The following is a 19,718-nucleotide window of genomic DNA, read 5'->3' as shown; positions in this document are numbered from 1 at the left end:
ATACGGAGCTCCATCGCAGTCTTTAACACCGGTAGCATGCCGCGACAGCGTGGACGTGAACCGTATGTGCAGTTGACGGACTTTGAGCGAGGGCATATAGTGGGCGTGCGGGAGGCCGGGTGGACGTACCGCCGAATTGCTCAACACGTGGGGCGTGAGGTCTCCACAGTACATCGATGTTGTCGCCAGTGGTCGGCGGAAGGTGCACGTGCCCGTCGACCTGGGACCGGACCGCAGCGACGCACGGATGCACGCCAAGACCGTAGGATCCTACGCAGTGCTGTAGGGGACCGCACCGCCACTTCCCAGCAAATTAGGGACACTGTTGCTCCTGGGGTATCGGCGAGGACCATTCGCAACCGTCTCCATGAAGCTGGGCTACGGTCCCGCACACCGTTAGGCCGTCTTCCGCTCACGCCCCAACATCGTGCAGCCCGCCTCCAGTGGTGTCGCGACAGGCGTGAATGGAGGGACGAATGGAGACATGTCGTCTTCAGCGATGAGAGTCGCTTCTGCCTTGGTGCCAATGATGGTCGTATGCGTGTTTGGCGCCGTGCAGGTGAGCGCCACAATCAGGACTGCATACGACCGAGGCACACAGGGCCAACACCCGGCATCATGGCGTGGGGAGCGATCTCCTACACTGGCCGTACACCACTGGTGATCGTCGAGGGGACACTGAATAGTGCACGGTACATCCAAACCGTCATCGAACCCATCGTTCTACCATTCCTAGACCGGCAAGGGAACTTGCTGTTCCAACAGGACAATGCACGTCCGCATGTATCCCGTGCCACCCAACGTGCTCTAGAAGGTGTAAGTCAACTACCCTGGCCAGCAAGATCTCCGGATCTGTCCCCCATTGAGCATGTTTGGGACTGGATGAAGCGTCGTCTCACGCGGTCTGCACGTCCAGCACGAACGCTGGTCCAACTGAGGCGCCAGGTGGAAATGGCATGGCAAGCCGTTCCACAGGACTACATCCAGCATCTCTACGATCGTCTCCATGGGAGAATAGCAGCCTGCATTGCTGCGAAAGGTGGATATACACTGTACTAGTGCCGACATTGTGCATGCTCTGTTGCCTGTGTCTATGTGCCTGTGGTTCTGTCAGTGTGATCATGTGATGTATCTGACCCCAGGAATGTGTCAATAAAGTTTCCCCTTCCTGGGACAATGAATTCACGGTGTTCTTATTTCAATTTCCAGGAGTGTATTTCAAGTTTCTTGTGACTTAGAAATATTCTGACACTGTACAGACTTTGACTATTTTGTACAGAGTTGGACTAAGTCTCAGAGTTGTAGGGACTTTATTTAAATTTCTTAACTAATCAGGATTTAGAACAGTGAACCATTGTGTTGATTAGTCATTTTATTGCTAAAGATAGTTCAGTAATTTTATAGCTGTGAAAATTATCTGCTGTTTTCCAGTTAATTTATTAGTTTACGTAATTTATACAGTGTGAATCACCAAAAACTTGCTCCATAAATAGTGTGGAAATGGAAAGTGCTTTGACAGAATGAACTGGTAGTTTAGGAACTTGTACTGTTATCTAGTAAACATATTGTAATAATACTCAGAAAGTGTATTTTTCTGCAAACATACACTTTCTTAAATGGAACAATGTCTATTGACATTAATAAACTAAAAGTAGGGTAAATTACAAGATCTTTGGTGTTTGTTGTGAGTCATTTATGAGATATCATATTTTGAAAAGTTTCCACACCAACACTTGTTTGTGCCATTCAAGCTGTGTTCTTGCTAGGTATAATGTTGTTATGTTTGCTTCCAGTGTGCTTGTGTGTTCGTTAAGTGCACTGCGACTTGCTAGACAGTCAGTGTGTGACACAACAAGCAGTAGATTGTGATTGGATGTTGGGATTCACCAGTGCAGGGAAACAACAACATGCTCATGGTGTATGGAGAGTGTAGGAAGAAAGCAGTTTGTTCTTCTATGCTGTATCTGGGAAAGGTATCCCAATAGACCTCAGCCATCTCAGCAGTTATTTATCAGCCTCTTCAGCAAATTAAATGGAAGTGGTAGTGTAACACCTAGACAATGTAATAGAAGGAAACAAGTGATGACAGAAGAGGGCAAAATTCTGTTCTTGCTCCTGTTGCAGTTGATCCAGATGTTAGCTCCTGCATAATTGCACAAGGAAATGGTATGAGTCAGGCAAATGTCCTACACATTTTCCATTGATGTAGGCTCTGTCCTTGTCACATCTGTCTCCATCAAGAGCTGCATGGAAATATGAGGATCATTTTAACGTCTGAACATGAGCCTTAAGATGGGATACTCCAGATGTATCATGCATCTTATTTAGTGATAAAGCTACATTTACCAATTGTGGCCAGGTAAACCAATAGAACAAGCACTGTTGATCTATTGACAATCCCTGTTGGCTTTCCCAGGTGGAATGTCAGTGTCCGTGGAATGTAAAGGTGTGGTGTGGGACAATGAACCATCAGCTCATAGGCCCGTTATTGATAGATGGGACACAGGACACACTCAAGTATTGGAACATCCTAACAGACAGATGCTAGAAGACATTCCTCTGTAGACTATGATGGCTCTCCAGCTGATTATGCACGAAGTACTAAAGCATGTCTTCAGGAATTGTTTCAAATCTTTGGACTGGGTTCAGAGGACTGGTATCTTGACCAGCTCGTTCACTGGATTTGACACCTGTAGACTTTTTTTCTGTGGGGAAATCTGAAAGGTGCTATCTACAAGGACATACCGACTCCACTCGATGATATGCAATGACGTATTACTATAGCCTGCTCAGACATCTTTGCTGAAATGCTAGATGATGTGCAAAAGTCTTTCCATACCAGACTGGAAGCATGTATTGCCACTGGTGGAGGTCATTTTGAATACAACTTGTGATGATCAATTGTCTCGTTACTGGTCAGAATCTACATAACTAGTGTATTCACTTATGTTGTTCTTTAGTGTTTGCTACCACAGGTATCATACAAGTGTCAGTCTGGGAACTCTTCAGAACATGATATCTCATAAATGACTCAACTAGAATCCTGGAACAAACACCACTGATATTCTAATTTACCCTACTTTTAGTTTGTTTGTGTCAATACGCACTGTTCCATTTGTGTCAATCACCAGTCAGCAGTTAATAGAGAGATCAATGGAACAATAAACTATCTTACCAAAACTTAACGATCAGTAGTTGGATAGGTGATTTTGTAGTGGTACCTACAATCAAGATAGTAGATTTAGAGTTCTGATTACTTGTCAGTAACTATTTTACTACTTTTTTATTAAATTTAAAACAACTGAACCTCAGAAAGAAGAGGTCTGCACCTAGGTTAACAGAGAGACACTGATTTACAGGGTTTAACTGAGCACTGTAGTTGACAGTAATATGTCTGCAGCGTACTAGTACTTCCACTGGTTGCTTATAATCCTCTCTTTAGTGAGTATCACAGTCCACAGATCTCTTTTGGTCCCTGAGTTTACTGGTACTTTAGTGTTTAGTTTAGATTAGATTAGATTAGATTCAGTTTTTGTTCCATAGACCCAAAAAATGAGATGATTCTCGTGGGTATTGAACATGTCAGAAAGTATAACATAAAACATTTTAATATAATACTACTACCCTGATAATTTGTCAGGAGACTGTCGAAATAGGTTAATACATTGCGGTAAACTGGAACAGCTAATATTTACAGAATTAACAAGTTGTCACAATGAAACACTGTTATGCACTGTTGTGACCAAGTGCTGTCAGAACTGAAATCTAACAGATATTTTTACTTAAGCTGGCTTAATAGTCTCTGTTAAGATATTCATCTGTGGAATAGAAGGAGATGTCTATCAAAAGGTCTTTCAAACTCCATTTAAACCGCACTTTATCTGAAACCAAATTTTTAATGGTTGCTGGCAATTTATTGAACATGTGTCTTCCTGAATGTTGGACCCCTTTTTGGACTAAGGTAAGAGATTTTAGGTCATTACGTAGATTGTTCTTATTCCTAGTATTGATATTATGTATTGCACTGTTGGTTGGAAATAGAGATGTATTACTTGCAACAACTTTCATTAAAGATAAATATACTGAGAAGCAGTGGCAAGAATACAAAGTTCCTTGAACAGGTTTCTACATGATGTTCTTGATTTTACATCACTAATTATTCTTGTCATACATTTTGCACTCTAAAACTTTTGCACAGTTTGATGAGTTGCCCCAGAATATGATCCCATATGACATAATAGAATGAAAGTAAGCAAAATAGGCAAGTTTTTTTTTATATTTATATCACCTACATCTGAAATCATTCTCATGGCAAATGCAAACTTGTTTAGGCACTTAAGCAACTGAATTTATTATCGAGTTGTAATCCCAGAAATTTAACACCGTCAACCTGTTCAATCTGCATGTCTTCATATGTTAAACACATGCAGGAAGGAAATCTGTTACACATTCTGAATTGCATATATTGGGTCTTCTCAAAGCTTAATGACAGTGAATTAGCTTTAAACCACATATTAATGCCAGTGAAAATTTGATTAGCAGCTGTTTCTAAATCTGTACTTGACTTGCTACTTATTGCAATGTTTGTATCATCTGCAAACAAAATAAACTTAGCATCTGGCAATGTAACAGATGAGAGGTCATTAATGTACACAAGAAAAAGCAATAGAGCCAAGATGGAACCTTGAGGAACACCACATGTAATTAATCCCCAGTCAGATGAAGACTGACTGCGTACTGCACAGGCATTTTGCAATGACACCCTTTGTTTCCTGTTAGAGAGATAAGACTCAAACCATTTCGCAGAATTGCCTGTGATACCATAATATTCTAATTTACTTAAGAGAATGCTGTGGTTCACACAGTCGAAGGCTTTTGACAGCTCACAGAAAATACCAGTAGCCTCTAATTTATTATCTAATGAGTTAAGTACATTCTCACTGTAAATGCAAATAGCTTTCTCTATATCAGAACCGTAACAAATCCAAACTGTGACTTGGACAATATATTATTTGCAGTCAGATGCTTAAGGAAATGCTTGAACACAACCTTTTAAAATACTTTTGAGAAAGCCAGCAAAAGTTGAATTGGTTGATAGTTTGATGGTATCTCTTTATCCCCCTTCTAGTAAAGAGCCTTAACTTCAGCATACTTTAGCCAGTCTGGAAATGTTCTGCTGATAAGAGATTGATTACACAAATAACTTAAGATAGAACTCAATTCACATGAATACTCTTTGATTAACTTCATTGATATGATATCGTACCCACTGGAATACTTTGATTTTAAGAATTTTATGATGGATGCTATTTCTTTGGGAGACATGAGCATCATTTCCATTTTACTGAAGTTATTTTTAAAGACTGGTCTCAGATACTCCATTGCACTGTACACCGAACCTGATAACCCTAAGCTGTCAGTAAAAGAAATGAAGTACTTGTTTAAAAGGTTTGCAACAGTACATGTACTAGTTACCAAAGCCTCATTTCTTTTAGAGCTGTCTATTCCTCTCCCTTTTTGGCCCCATATGTCTCTGTCTTCACTATATCTCACACAGTTTTTATTTTGTTGCCTGATGTAATTATCTTTTTCTCATAATAAAGCTGCTTCAGTTTCTGGATTACTTGCTTCAATATTTTGCAGTATTCTTTGTAATACATTACAATTCTAACATCAGAGCTGCTTCTAGATAGTACATACAGTCTCCTTTTTGTCCCAAATGACATCTTTATTGCTTGTGTAATCCATGGTTTATTTTTTGACTTCCGTGTGAGCTGAGTTACCTTTAGGGGAAAACAGTTTTCAAAAGTGGAGGTAACTTCATTAATGACTGCTTTGTATTTTCCATTTGAGTCAGAAGTACTGTAAACATCTACCCAGTTTATGTCTTTGAGCAATTTACTGATTTTCTCAATTTTTGCCTTATATATTACTCTACTGTACTCAGATTTAATAGATTTTTTTATCCTGACAAGTTTCAACATTTAACACAAGATGCTGCATATCATGATCAGATAGCTCATTTACTATTGGTTTTGTGACATGACTGTTTTCCCTAAATTTATCTACAAAGATATTATCAGTAGCAGTCTCAGAGCATTTACATATCCTAGTAGCAATGTTCACAGTAGGAACTAAATTGAATGATAGTGTTACTGACTGCAATAATTATTCACTGACAGAGCTTTTCAATAAATCCACATTAAAATCACAAGCAACCACTATTTCCTTGTTTTTTACCATGAGATGGGATGGCAGAGAGCTTTCAAATTTTTTATAAAGAGGTTAAAATTTCCTGTAGGTGATCTGTATATACCTGCTATTATAAAGGACTTATTGTGAAATACTACTTCTGTTGCACAAGCTTCTAAGTGCTGCTCTGAGCAAAATTTATTAATATCAATATTCTTGAAATCAAAACAGAGAGGCAGATTATATCAAGTGGTTTGCTCAACTCTAATTCTTCGACACAAATAAGCAAGTCATTAAGCTTACCCCTTAGTTCTCAGATATTCTGATACAATAACAATAACTGATTTTGTGCACTGGCTGAATTACAACTGGATGAACCTAATTTTCCTGTCAATTTTTGAGTTTCTCTAGTTTCAATCAGAGGCTCTCTGTGTCAATTGAGTACTGTGGTGTGCATACTGTAAGACCTTCCGTACACACACCATCAGATTATTTGACTTGTCGCTCTAACGAAGTAGGCGAGTGTCAGCAATATGTCTCGTGGTCTTATCGTGGCGTGTTTATCTTCTGCCGTTAGGTCAGACGATAGAAATACCACTTGCACGCTTAGAGTAGCAGATTGACGGTGACCAGCTTTAAACATAAATTGATCAATTTTCACACACATTTATTAAAATAATAAAAAGCATAGACATTACGTAACTTGATTCTGGATGCTGTTTACAATTAACAATCTGAAGTTCGTTTGGTCTTGGTACGTTAATCTTATTCTCACATATCTCTGATACTTGACAAAGTATCTATACATTTATCTTCATGGCTACGTACAGGAATATGATAATCTTATTAGGCGCAGACTGAAACTTGACTATAGACTGGTACAGACTAATGCAGACTGGTACAGACTGGTGCAGACCAATGCAGACTGACTAATCGGAGGTCTGTACACTTGTTATAATACCTCGCGCGATCAGGTATCATTGCATGAGGGTGATCCAAGAGGAGAAAAGGTTCTAGGTTAGCAACAATCTCATTGGCTGCATTACATATTAATACGCGGATCTGCAGAAGCAGAATTTCATCCATCTCTAAGGCAGCGCCATCTCGTAGTGTGGAGACGGACGAGCACAACAAGTACATTAAAATTTGCTTTCTGGCTGCCTGTTTTATCAATGTGAATGTCATTTTCAGCCTGTCTCTGAACATCTTTGGCTTCTGCCCTCCCTACCCTAAGAAAACTGCTGATCTGTCACTTGTAACCACTAGTACTTTACCACTTGTGACCGAACCCCCCCCCCCCCCCCCCTTAAGTTACTTGCTATTAGCTCAGACAGTTTTCCCTTTCCTGTTGACGTCCGCAGCTCGTGGTCGTGTGGTAGTGTTCTCGCTTCCCACGCCCGGGTTCCCAGGTTCGATTCCTGGCGGGGTCAGGGATTTTCTCTGCCTCGTGATGACTGGGTGTTGTGTGATGTCCTTAGGTTAGTTAGGTTTAAGCAGTTCTAAGTTCTAGGGGACTGATGACCATAGATGTTAAGTCCCATAGTGCTCAGAGCCATTTGAACCATTTCCTGTTGAGGTGAAGGCCATGCCTAGTATAGTCCCACCTGCTGATAGAGTCAACAAGAACCACACTGATGTGAGATCCCATATATGATCCAAGCAGCCGTTCCACCTCTAAATTAATCCTCCTAACAGAAGAGTTTAAATGAGGCCGGTCATGGCGCCTCAGAACAGACACAAGCCTAACACCATTATGTGTCATTGCTGAATCTATCTTTACCAGGTCATTTTCAATTGAATAATTAGGGTTCCTATCTATGCTGTTGCCTGCCCCACCCACTATTTCCATGGTGTCTTCCTTTATGAAGTCTTTACAAAGTGAAACTACATCCTCCATCACCTGATGTAGACTTACACTAGGTTTGAAAAAACTTGTGACCTGGTAACTTGACCCTAGTTCATCCTGCAACAGTTGGCCAACACCTTTACCGTGTGAACTACCTAACAACAAAACTTCCTTCTTCTTCACAGATTTTTCTGACTCCTTACTTTTCAAGCACTTTTTGAAAGTTTGTTGTAGCCACAGGTGTCATCTAATTTGATATCTGTCACTACCCTGCATTAAAAGAATGCCAGTGTCTGCAATGTATTAATAGTCTTTCAAGCTATGTAACTTTACGGAACTATTTATATTGTTAATGTCCAAAATCTCTATTGTATAAGACTGGAAACAGTTCATAATGTACCACTCTTATTAGGTTTCTGTCATTTACATTAAATTTAATGAAGTTAACAAGGGTCCACATCATATCCACTTCCTACCAACTGATCTGATGTGGATTTGTTCCATCCATTTTGTCAGCCTATGACTTTTAAGCTGCAATATTGTGACTGTCTCTTATTATCTTACTTGATCTGTTCAGCATCTTGGTGTGCAAGCCTTCACTTTTCATGTTTCCTTTGAGACCAAGTTTGACTCAACTCCCCAGTAGTATTAATGGGATACATTAGACACAAGCAAGTCACTGAAGTGAAAGACTTGTATCTAGCCATTGAGACACATGAACTTATTATTAGTCAAACTTTCAACAGTTTGCGCTACATTATTCGATTTCTTTTTGTGCTTGTTCTTGTTAGCAGATAGAGCCTCAGAGTTGTAGTTGCTGTGTGGAACAGCCTCATTTGGATGTTTCATAAATGAGTCATTTGGTTGTGTTTCAATCAAAATCACATCCTGTATAACACTAATTTACATGGATATATTTTTATCAGTGATATTTTCATTGGTGGTTGTTTTGGTAACTACAGTCATGGGTCTCTGTGCACTAGCAACCATCACATATGTCATGGGCAGAATAATAACAGCTTCTGGCAGTGGAGCTTTGTCAGCAAGCAACTGGGCCACATGCTTACGTAACCACTGGGAGCACAGGTGGCCTGGCGAGCCAAATACGGCACAGATAGGAGTGCTGGTCATCATAAAAAACTGTGGTGCAGTACCTGCACACATTTATGTAGGATGGAATGTGTTTCTGGAGATCAACCGCAAATTGCCAGACACCATTCAGCATGGGGAATTTGTGGAACTTCAGTCACTGCTCCCTGCTACTACTAATGATTTTACTGTACATGGATACTAACTCATTGCATCTGTTTTGTTGGCTTGCACTTAAAAAGGCAATTCAAAAATTCTAACCACTCCATACCTGAATGAGCATCATCACCATTCATATCACCAATGATCGAAATTACAGCAACAAGATGCAATAGCACACAGATAAGTGAAATTAGCCACAGCAGATGTCCCCACAGAGCTCTGTCCTCTGGTGGAAGTGCCAGCAGCCACACACACCAAACGCTCCGTTCACCATCCCATCTCCTTGTAAGCATACTCTTCAATAAAACTTCTCCATGTAGCCTATCAACTGTGTCACATATCCAGAAAAGTATTACTGAAGACAACAGCTCTGAAAGCCTTTACTCACACTTAAGCTTTCTCTGTCCATGATATCCATATACTGCAATACAGAATGGTATCCACATGAATGCTACTTCCCAGCTTTCACAAGTAATCTAGTACAGCACCAGAATTGTTTGATTGAGGACTTCCTAGCAGATATAACATAGAATATTGTTCTTAATGGGTGGAAATGGTCAAACTAATGCTAACTTCAGGCATAATGCAAGGAACTGTTACAGAGTCATTACTATTCATAATCATACAAATGATATGATAGATAATTTCTGAAGCTGTATTCATGAAAAAATGTGAAAAAGAAATCCAGTGTAATTGATAAATCTTTGTTTATACAATATGGATTACCAGCACTTAAAGCTTGCACAATTGTGAATCAAAATCTACATCTACATCTACATCCATAATCTGCAAACCACTGCAAATTCCATGCCAGAGGATATGTCCCATTGTACCAGTTAATAGGGCTACTTCCTGTTCCATTCATGTCTGGAGTGTGGGAAGAATGATTATTTGAATGCCTCTGTGCATGCTGTAATTATTCTAATCTTGCCCTCATGATCCTTATGTGAGCGATATGTAGGGGGTCACAGTACAGCGTGGTTATAAATGAATATCGGGGTTTTAATGCTTTATAATATTTATTATATTAAACTTACAGTTATAAATGATATGTCAAATGAAAGGGCACTCAAACAGTTTTACCATGAACCTTATAAATCTTCAATATGAGCACAATTTGTCACGTGGCACACGTCAAGTCTATAGCCGAGTTCTTCCAAAAGTTGATAAGTGTGTCTTCAGTGATCGTAACAACATCTGCATCAGTCCGGTTTCTTAGTTCAGGGAGGTCTGCTGGTAATGGAGGCACATACACACGATCATTGATGAAGCCCCAAAGGAAAAAATTGCGTGGCGTTAGGTCGGGTGAACATGGAGGCCATGCAAAGCAAGCCCTGTCATTGGGCCCCTTGCGGCCTATCCAGCACTTGGGTAGAGTGAAGTTCAACCAATTGCATACTTTGCTATGCCAGTAAGGTAGCGCACCATCTTGCTGCAAAATGAAGTTCTCTGGGTCATCTTCTTTCAACTGAGGGAAGAGCCATTGCTCTAGCAGCTGTTGCTACACTCAGTGAAGACACACTTATCAACATTTGGGAAGAACTCGGCTATAGACTTGATGTGTGCCATGTGACAAATGGTGCCCACATTGAACATTTATAAGGTTCTTGGTAAAACTGTTTGAGTTTCTCTTTCATTTGACATATCATTTATAACCGTGTGTTTAATGTAATAAATATCATAAAGTGTTAAAACCCCGATATTCATTTATAAACACCCTGTATATTCCTAGAGTCATTTAAAGCCAGTTTTCTCAGGGGTTTACATCTATCTTCAATAGTCTGCTAACTCAGTTTCTTCAGCATCACTGTAAACTCACTCATGGGTAAAATAAATTTGTGACCATTCATGATGCCCTTCTCTTTATATACACTACTGGTCATTAAAATTGCTACACCATGAAGATGACGTGCTACAAACACGAGACTTAACCGACAGGAAGAAAATGCTGTGATTTGCAAATGATTAGCTTTTCAGAGCATTCACACAAGGTTAGCACCGGTGGTGACACCTAAAACATGCTGACATGAGGAAAGTTTCCAACGCATTTCTCATACACAAACAGCAGTTGACCGGTGTTGTCTGGTGAAACATTGTTGTGATGCCTCATGTAAGGACAAGAAATCTGTACCATCATGTTTCCGACTTTGATAAAGGTCAGATTGTAGCCTATCGCAATTACGATTTATCGTATCGCGACATTGCTGCTCTCGTTGGTCGAGATCCAATAACTGTTAGCAGAATATGCAATCGGTGGGTTCAGGAGGGTAATAGGGAACGCCGTGCTGGATCCCAATGACCTCGTATCACTAGCAGTCAAGATGACAGGCATCTCATCTGCATGGTTGTAACGGATCGTACAGCCACATCTCGATCCCTAAGTCAACAGATGGGGACGTTTACAAGACAACAACCATCTGCACAAACAGTTCGACGACGTTTGCAGCAGCATGGACTATCAAATCAGAGACTGTGGCTGCAATTGCCCTTGACGCTGCATCACAGACAGGAGCGCCTGCGATGGTGTACTCAATGACGAACCTGGGTGCACGAATGGCAAAACGTCATTTTTTCTGATGAATCCAGGTTCTGTTTACAGCATCATGATGGTCACATCCGTGTTTGGCAACATCGTGGTGAACACACATTGGAAGCATGTATTCGTTATTGCCATACTGGTGTATCACCTGGCATGATGGTATGGGGTGCCATTGGTTACATGTCTCGGTCACCTCATATTCGCATTGACGGCCCTTTGAACAGTGGACATTACATTTCAGCTGTGTTACGACCTGTGGCTGTACCCTTCATTCGATCCCTGCGAAACCCTACATTTCAGCAGAATAATGCACAACCGCATGCTGCAGGTCCTGTACAGGCCTTTCTGGATACAGAAAATGTTCAACTGCTGCCCTGGCCAGCACATTCTCCAGATCTCTAACCAATTGAAAACGTCTGGTCAATGGTGGCCGAGCAACTGGCTCGTCACAATACGCCAGTCACTACTCTTAATGGACTGTGGTATCGTGTTGAAGCTGCATGGGCAATTGTACCTGTACACGCCATCTAAACTCTGTTTGACTCAATACCCAAATGTATCAAGGCCGTTATTACGGCCAGAGGTGGTTGCTCTGGGTACTGATTTCTCAGGGTCTATGCACACAAATTGCGTGAAAATATAATCACATGTCAGTTCTAGTATAATATATTTGTCCAGTGAATACCTGTTCATCATCTGCATTTCTTCTGGGTGTAGCATTTCCAATGGCCAGTAGTGTATTCAGTATCCCCTCGTAGTCCTATTTGGTACAGGTCCCACACACTTTAGCAGTACTCTAGAATGAGTCGCATGAGTGATTTATAAGCAATCTCCTTTGTACACTGTTTGCACTTTCCCAGTATTCTACCAATAAACTGAAGTCTATCACCTATTTTACCCACAGCTGAACCAATGTGATCATTATATTTCATATCACTACAAAGTGTTACACCCAGGTATCAGAATAAGTTGCTGATTCCAACTGTGACTCACTGATATTATAGTCGTAGGATACTACATTTTTTTCATTTTGATGAGTGCACAACTTTACATTTCTGAACATTTAAACAAGTCTCCAGTCATTGCACCACTTTGAAATCTTATCAAGAGCTGACTGAATATTTATGTAGCTTATTTCAGACACTACTTCATTACAGATAACTGCATCATTTGCAACAACTAAGAGGTTACTATTAATTCACTAGTAATATTGTCTGCAAAGTCACTAACATACAACATGAACAGCAAGGGTCCCAACACACTTCCCTTGGGCACACCCAAATTTACCTATACATCTGATGATGATTTTCCACTGTGGATAACGTGCTGTGTCCTCCCTACCAAAATGTTATCAGTTCAGTCACAAATGTCACTTGATACCCCATATGATCAAACTTTGGACGATAAGTGTGGGTGTAGTGCTGAGTCAAATGCTTTTTTGAAAATCAATAAATTCTGCATCTATCTGACTGCCTTGATCCACAGATTTGCGTATGTAATTTGAGAAAAGTGTGAGTTGGGTTTCACATGATTGGTGTTTTCAGAATCTATGCTGGTTGGCATGAAAGTGGTCATTCTGTTTAAGATACCTCTTTATGTTTGAGCTCAGAATATTTTCTAAGATTCTACAGCAACCCAATGTCAAAGATATTGAACAGTAGTTTTGTGGATAACTTCTATTATCCTTACTGTACATTGCTGTTACCTGTGCTTTCTTCCAAGTATTAGGCATGGTGTTTTGTTTGAGGGCTGTACAATAGATTACAGTTAGAAGAGAGAGTAACTCAGTTGCAAATTCAGTATACAATCTTATAGGGATTCCATCAGACCCTGGAGCTTTGTTCAAAATGATTTCAGTTTTTTCTCAACACCACTGACACTAATACTGATTCCACTCATCTTTTCAGTGGTATGAGGAAGAATTAAGTTTTTTTTTGGCAGTTGTTTATTTTCAATAACATTTGTTTCATCCTCAGACTAAACATATTTTATTTAATATGACCAGTGGGAACACCATTGTCAAGATAATGACAAAATAATATGTTATCAACTGATGATGAACATTTAGTGCCCAAAATAAATCATGCTCTAATTAAGAACTAGGTTTGTCTCTTAAAGGAGATTTCATTCCTCAGAGGTTAAAGAACTTCTTAATTGCTTTACACAACTGTTTCAAGAAATAATAATCTAACATATTTCACACCATCCGCTGTTTTCTTTCTTTTCTAATGCATACACAAAGTGTTTACATCATAATCCATTTCTGTAAAATAGCAAATATGTTCTTGCACACAGTATTGGATAAGCTATTAATCGCCCCTTAACTATACTGTGAGTACTTGTGAAGTTTCTAATATTGTATCTGTAGGATTGTTTCAATTTTTTCCTACTTGTTTCAGTGATCAATGAAGTGGTATATTTTAACTGAATCTTTTTTTGACATCTGACATAATTTTTGCCATTTGTGTGTGCACCAGAAGCTTTATCTATTACTATGTACAATTAAGAGCAGCTTCACTTCAGAGTTTATTCAAATGTTATCTGCAAATCTTTTATTCTCAGTATTTCACAGCTTTTTGAAATTTCAGGAATTTCATTTTCAGAACACCATAGGATGCTACATAAACAGTCTCTTTATCATGTTAGCTGAATATTGTGCCTTTTGCAGTTTTTAATTAAACTTTTCCAATTTTTCATTCATGGTGTTCGATGATCTGGTATTTTCCTTTTTTTCATATCCAGAGGTATCGGCACCTGTTGAATCATCCACTGAAGAATGCAGACTGGAATTAATGGGCCTGCAGAAATACTGTAACTACAGTATAGAGGTGAAAGGCTACACAAGAATGGGAGATGGCATTGCAAGTAGACCAGTCTTTTGCAGGACACAAGAGGATGGTACGAAATGTGTTAGTACTGTTGCATAATATGGTATGATAGACCGTAATACTCCAATTATAAACACTCAGTTCATGGCAGGCTATAGCCACCAGTCTAAGAAACTGAAGCAACTGGACAGGGCCGATGGAAACACAAGTAATTAAAGGCAAATTTTAAAAATGAGAGAAATGAAATTAATAATAATAATGTGTATAGGAAAATAGTACTGACTTCATTTGCTGGAAAATGGAAGTGTATAACACACTGGTACAAAAAAATAAGAAATTTCAAATCTTGGCACTTTTCCTTTACAGATAATTATAACACAGGAGGAAAGTGAAAGTTAGGACTGAAAATAGAATCTCAGTTGGAATAAAGTGTTAACAGTTATTTGGAGACAGAGAGCAGATAACAGAAAGAAAAAAAATCAAGAGATCACACTGTCTTGGAAGTGAGGACGTATGGTACAAAACTTTAATGATCATAACATGGTTGCAAAGGCTACTCATATATACCAGGATTTCTGTGCCTGTTAAGTTTATTAGGGAAATAAGATGAATCACAGAGAGTGTTTTGTAAGGTGTAGTAAAGATCAATCCTAATCACAATTTAGAGTCCTTCAATGTTTTGTACCACTGTTTGCTCCATCACAATTGTTCCACTTTTGGCAACCAGTACACACACACTTTTGTATCCTAAAACAGTCTGAAATTTACTATCTAGCTTTTTTAAAAAGCTGTATCATCAAAGTAGCCTTTAATATATAACTTCTGCACAATTTCAGTGCAGTAATGTGTTCATTGTAAATAAATATTATAGTAGTTCTATTACATGTTTATTACCTTAATACCTTATAAATAAAAAAAACTTTTTTTAAATTTTAAATTCAGTGCATTAGTGTTTGTAAAATGATTCTTTCATATAGTGTTCATTTAAAAAATTACAATCATTCCATTTGGGACCTGTGGAATGGTACATTAGCTTATTTGTTTGAGTTGTAAATATTTGTCATGTATTATTATTTTTCTGACATGTTCTACATCCTGGAGGACCTCCTCACTACAGTTCATTTGGAATGAAAGTAAATCTTATCTAATCTAAACTATCAACAACACACTGATTTACTTCAAAAAATTATATTATTTTGGAAAAATATAATAAATTTAGAATAAGATAAACATATTTGTATTTCAGCACTTAAATTCAGCTGATGTTGTGTGATTTTTCTAATTTTCAGTACCTGATAAGCCTGATGACATCAAGGCACTTGTGGTGAATGCTGAAACATTGTTAATATCTTGGTTAAAGCCAAAATTTCCAAACGGCGTCATCAAAAAATATATTGTATATGTGCGGTCACTGGATGGCGGAACATTGGTAAATATTGCTAACCAGCAAGAGGTGACAGGCAATTGTGGGTCATAGTTTTGGAGACAACATCTCAGGAATGTATTATTGGGAAAAAACACATAATTTGATTTTAATTGGACACACCAAAATTTTTTCAGAAAATGGGAGAGAGACAGTTTCTAGTTTGTTAGTTTCATGCATCATCTTTTGTACACTACAAAATTTTATGGAATATAAGGAGTTGGCAAGGAGAAATTTTTTCAGTTCGTTTTCTAATTTAACTTTTATATCATTTGGTAAGTGATCATATGTTTTGGTGGCAACATTTTGCAGCCCTTTTTGTCCAAAAGACAACCTTAATGTGGAGTAACAAATTTCATCTTTCCTTGTGGCATTGTAATTATGTACATCACTCTTGCTTTCAAATCACAGTGGATTTTTTGAAACAAACTTCATGAGAATAAATATCCTGTGAAGCGTTAGTCAAAATGCGTAAGTGCTTCAATAGGTGTTTACAAGCTGATCATGGCTGAGCACCACATATTACATTATTGAATGAAAATATGAAAAATATGCAGCTTACTGATTTGTCTCTCCCAAAGATTTGCATTAATTTAAATGGAAATGTGGCAGAATTAAGTTGTTTTAGCAGCTCTAAAATGTGTTTTTTTCCAGTTTAAATTCTCATCAATATGGATCCCAAAATTTTTTTGGCATTTTCATCCTAGTTATTATTTCCTCACTGTATTTTACACTTGTATTTGTGTAGAACTTCTAGATAGGTGAAACTGAATATGAAGTGTCTTTTCGATACTGAGAGTGAGTCCATTCACAGAAAACGACTCTAGTGTAGTTTTAACCCTAGAATAGATGAGGGATTGGAGAGGGGGAAATAACCCCCACACACGCAAACGAATGGGCTTGGTCTGACAAACCCAACATTTTATATACGTTCCAGAATAAGTAAGACATAAATTTTCAACAGAATTGCCTAAAATACTTCTTTTGCTGTTTATTAGTATTTAAATTTACCATAAATTTCTTTAAAAATAAGACTGCATTTCCTCCAAACTTCTGTAAATCAAATTATAAAGTATTTAAAAACATCCTTGAACACTTAAAACTACTTTTTTTAATTTTTGAAATCTCGCATCCTTAACAAGTTCAGAATTTAGGACTGTTACACAGTATTCCACAATATTACACATTTTAATGCAGAGTGCAGTCTAATAAAATATAGTTGTCATTCATTATGATACACATGTTACTTATCAGAATTTTCTGCACAATCTTTGCATAACATTACAGAATGGACGGACATAGCCACTTTCTACAACTTTTATAAAAAAATTTTGTTTTGTTGTCATAGTATGAAGGCTTTCACAACCGGATGAAATAACTTCTGGTAAACCTTCCGGGATGTAAGGTCATGGTCCATGAAACTCTTCAGCTCCTAACGTTTCGTCCAGAGCTGCGCTGGACATCTTCAGAGGGGCGTTTCTCCTCCGGTGAGTCTTGCCGACTGACGGGTCGGACGTCTGAGAGCGACTTATATATCGTAGAAAGTGGGCGTGACCAGAGTTACACGTGATATGCAGAGATAATCTTTGTCAGAGATAAAATATTTTATCCGTGACGAGATTACGATCGATATTTAAGTTTTATCTCTGACAAAGGTTATCTCACGTGTAACTCTGGTCACGCCCACTTTCTACAATATATAAGTCGCTCTCAGACGTCTGACCCGTCAGTCGGCATGACTCACCGGAGGAGAAACGCCCCTCTGAAGATGTCCAGCGCAGCTCTGGACGAAACGTTAGGAGCTGAAGAGTTTCATGGTCCACGACCTTACATCCCAGAAGGTTTACCAGAAGATTTGTTTTGTTGTCTTTCCATTTATGAGAACAACCACATTTGCATTCTGGAACAACTTCATTCTCACCCGTAATCCCAGATAGCTGTGCTTCCAGTAGGAAAACGTCCCTTGGGGGATTCTTCTGGTTAGCTATCTGTGCCGCATACAGTTTTATCAGTTCCAAATTCAGTTGCTTGAGAAACAGCCTCTCGAAATATCCAAGTCCTGTGTTTGCTTTGTCTTGTACGTATGTATTTATAACAGTAATGTACCAAATGACATAAAACACCCAATGACCAATGTCTTGTCTGCCTTCCATTATTACATTTTTAGCACCTAGCATCAACCACTTCCGCTCCACCCTTTGTTGAGTTATAGACATAATACAGTAATCCTTGGCTTCTTCAGATTACCTGTTTCTTCACCAACTGTACTGTAATATGCATTGAAGACAGCAAAATCACATTTTTATTTTTATTTGGCACATAGGACACCAATATGAAATTACCACTAAATCTGAATATGGACAAACATATTTCTCTTTTATTTTTGCTCAATGTTCCAACAAGTGTAAGCTTACAATTTATGAAAAGTTTTTGAGCAAAAGTGTAGCTTGTGAACCAGTTGTCAAGGGCAATATTCCTTCCAGTTTCTTTCATTGGCACTACAAGTCTAAGCACAACGTTGCAACCTGTGTTACTCATTTGAAAGAAACCTGTAGGTTGTTGTCCTACATATAATTCAAAATTTTGTACGTAGTATGTTCCTGCATCTGCCATGATAAATATTTTGATCCCATACTTTCTGTGTTTTGAAAGAATGTACGTTCTGAAAGAACAAAATCCCCACAGGGATAGTAACATTTCATCCAGTAACATTTCGTCCACTGTTATGTATGCACTTGTTCTGTAATGCCTCGTCTAGTTTTTTGTGAATCCCTCCATAATATCACATACAGGGGCCAACTTACCACTTTCTTACATTCCTCTTTTGTGTGAATATTATCTAATCTAACACATCCAAAAGAAAATGAAGTCTTTTCAGAGACATAAATTCTGTCCCTGTGCCACAAGTGTCCAAAATTCATACAGAAGACCCAAAAATGCCTTTAACTATAATTTTTTTAAGTTTCTGCAGTATTTGGGTCATTTTAATTAAGAGGTTTTACATGATCTATGTAAGTATTTGTGTTCTGTATTATCAAATCAAACAAATTGTCATCAATGAATAGTTTCCAGACTTCAACAATGGCTTCCCCACTTACACTAGGAAATTGGGTAACTATGCTGTGAAATTTGGTATAGACTTCTTGGTTGGCCACATTTTTCAGCCATTTAGTTTGCCCATCTCTTGACAGATAGCAAGGAGAAGATTCACTGGAAGAGGGACTGGAACTACTACACAACTTCATAGAGAGTCTTGATTAGTTTTAGTGATCATACTCACATATCTGACAGAAATAATAACATTATCTTCTTTGTCCAGCTGTTTGTCACTCGTTTCACACACTGTGTCATGATCACTTTCAGGGCCAAAATTAGAATCTGCATCACGATTGTCATCATCACTTTCTAATAACAACTTTTCAATTTCTTCCTTACTTAGTGGACACTGTTAAGCCATTTTTAAGCAGTTTTACTGCTCACAGTCAGCATGACAAGGAAAGTGCATAAGCAGAAAAAGCTAATGTAAATGGATGGGCTGTGTCTGTCAGACCCGGAACATGTTCCTTCCCATGTCAACAATAGATTGGCAAACAAAGAGGAATGTGAGACAAGTAGTGGTCTTCTCTAGGAACATTAACT

The 19,718-nt window shown here is 38.6% G+C and overlaps 1 protein-coding gene across 2 annotated transcripts in view; it reads left to right on the top strand.

Annotated features, from left to right (window-relative positions):
- The window catches only part of LOC124777187 (Down syndrome cell adhesion molecule-like protein 1 homolog), a 182,000-nt gene that overhangs the window by 94,363 nt on the left and 67,919 nt on the right, over window positions 1-19,718 (top strand). For both annotated transcript variants that reach the window (XM_047252502.1, XM_047252501.1), the window contains exons 10-11: window positions 14,571-14,726; window positions 15,946-16,085. In XM_047252502.1, coding sequence (XP_047108458.1) covers window positions 14,571-14,726; window positions 15,946-16,085 — 296 coding nt within the window. The remainder of the gene's footprint in view (window positions 1-14,570; window positions 14,727-15,945; window positions 16,086-19,718) is intronic.

Source organism: Schistocerca piceifrons, chromosome 2 (genome assembly GCF_021461385.2).
Source record: "Schistocerca piceifrons isolate TAMUIC-IGC-003096 chromosome 2, iqSchPice1.1, whole genome shotgun sequence".
Lineage (NCBI taxonomy): Eukaryota > Metazoa > Arthropoda > Insecta > Orthoptera > Acrididae > Schistocerca > Schistocerca piceifrons.
This window is presented reverse-complemented; position numbering and strand designations above follow the sequence as displayed.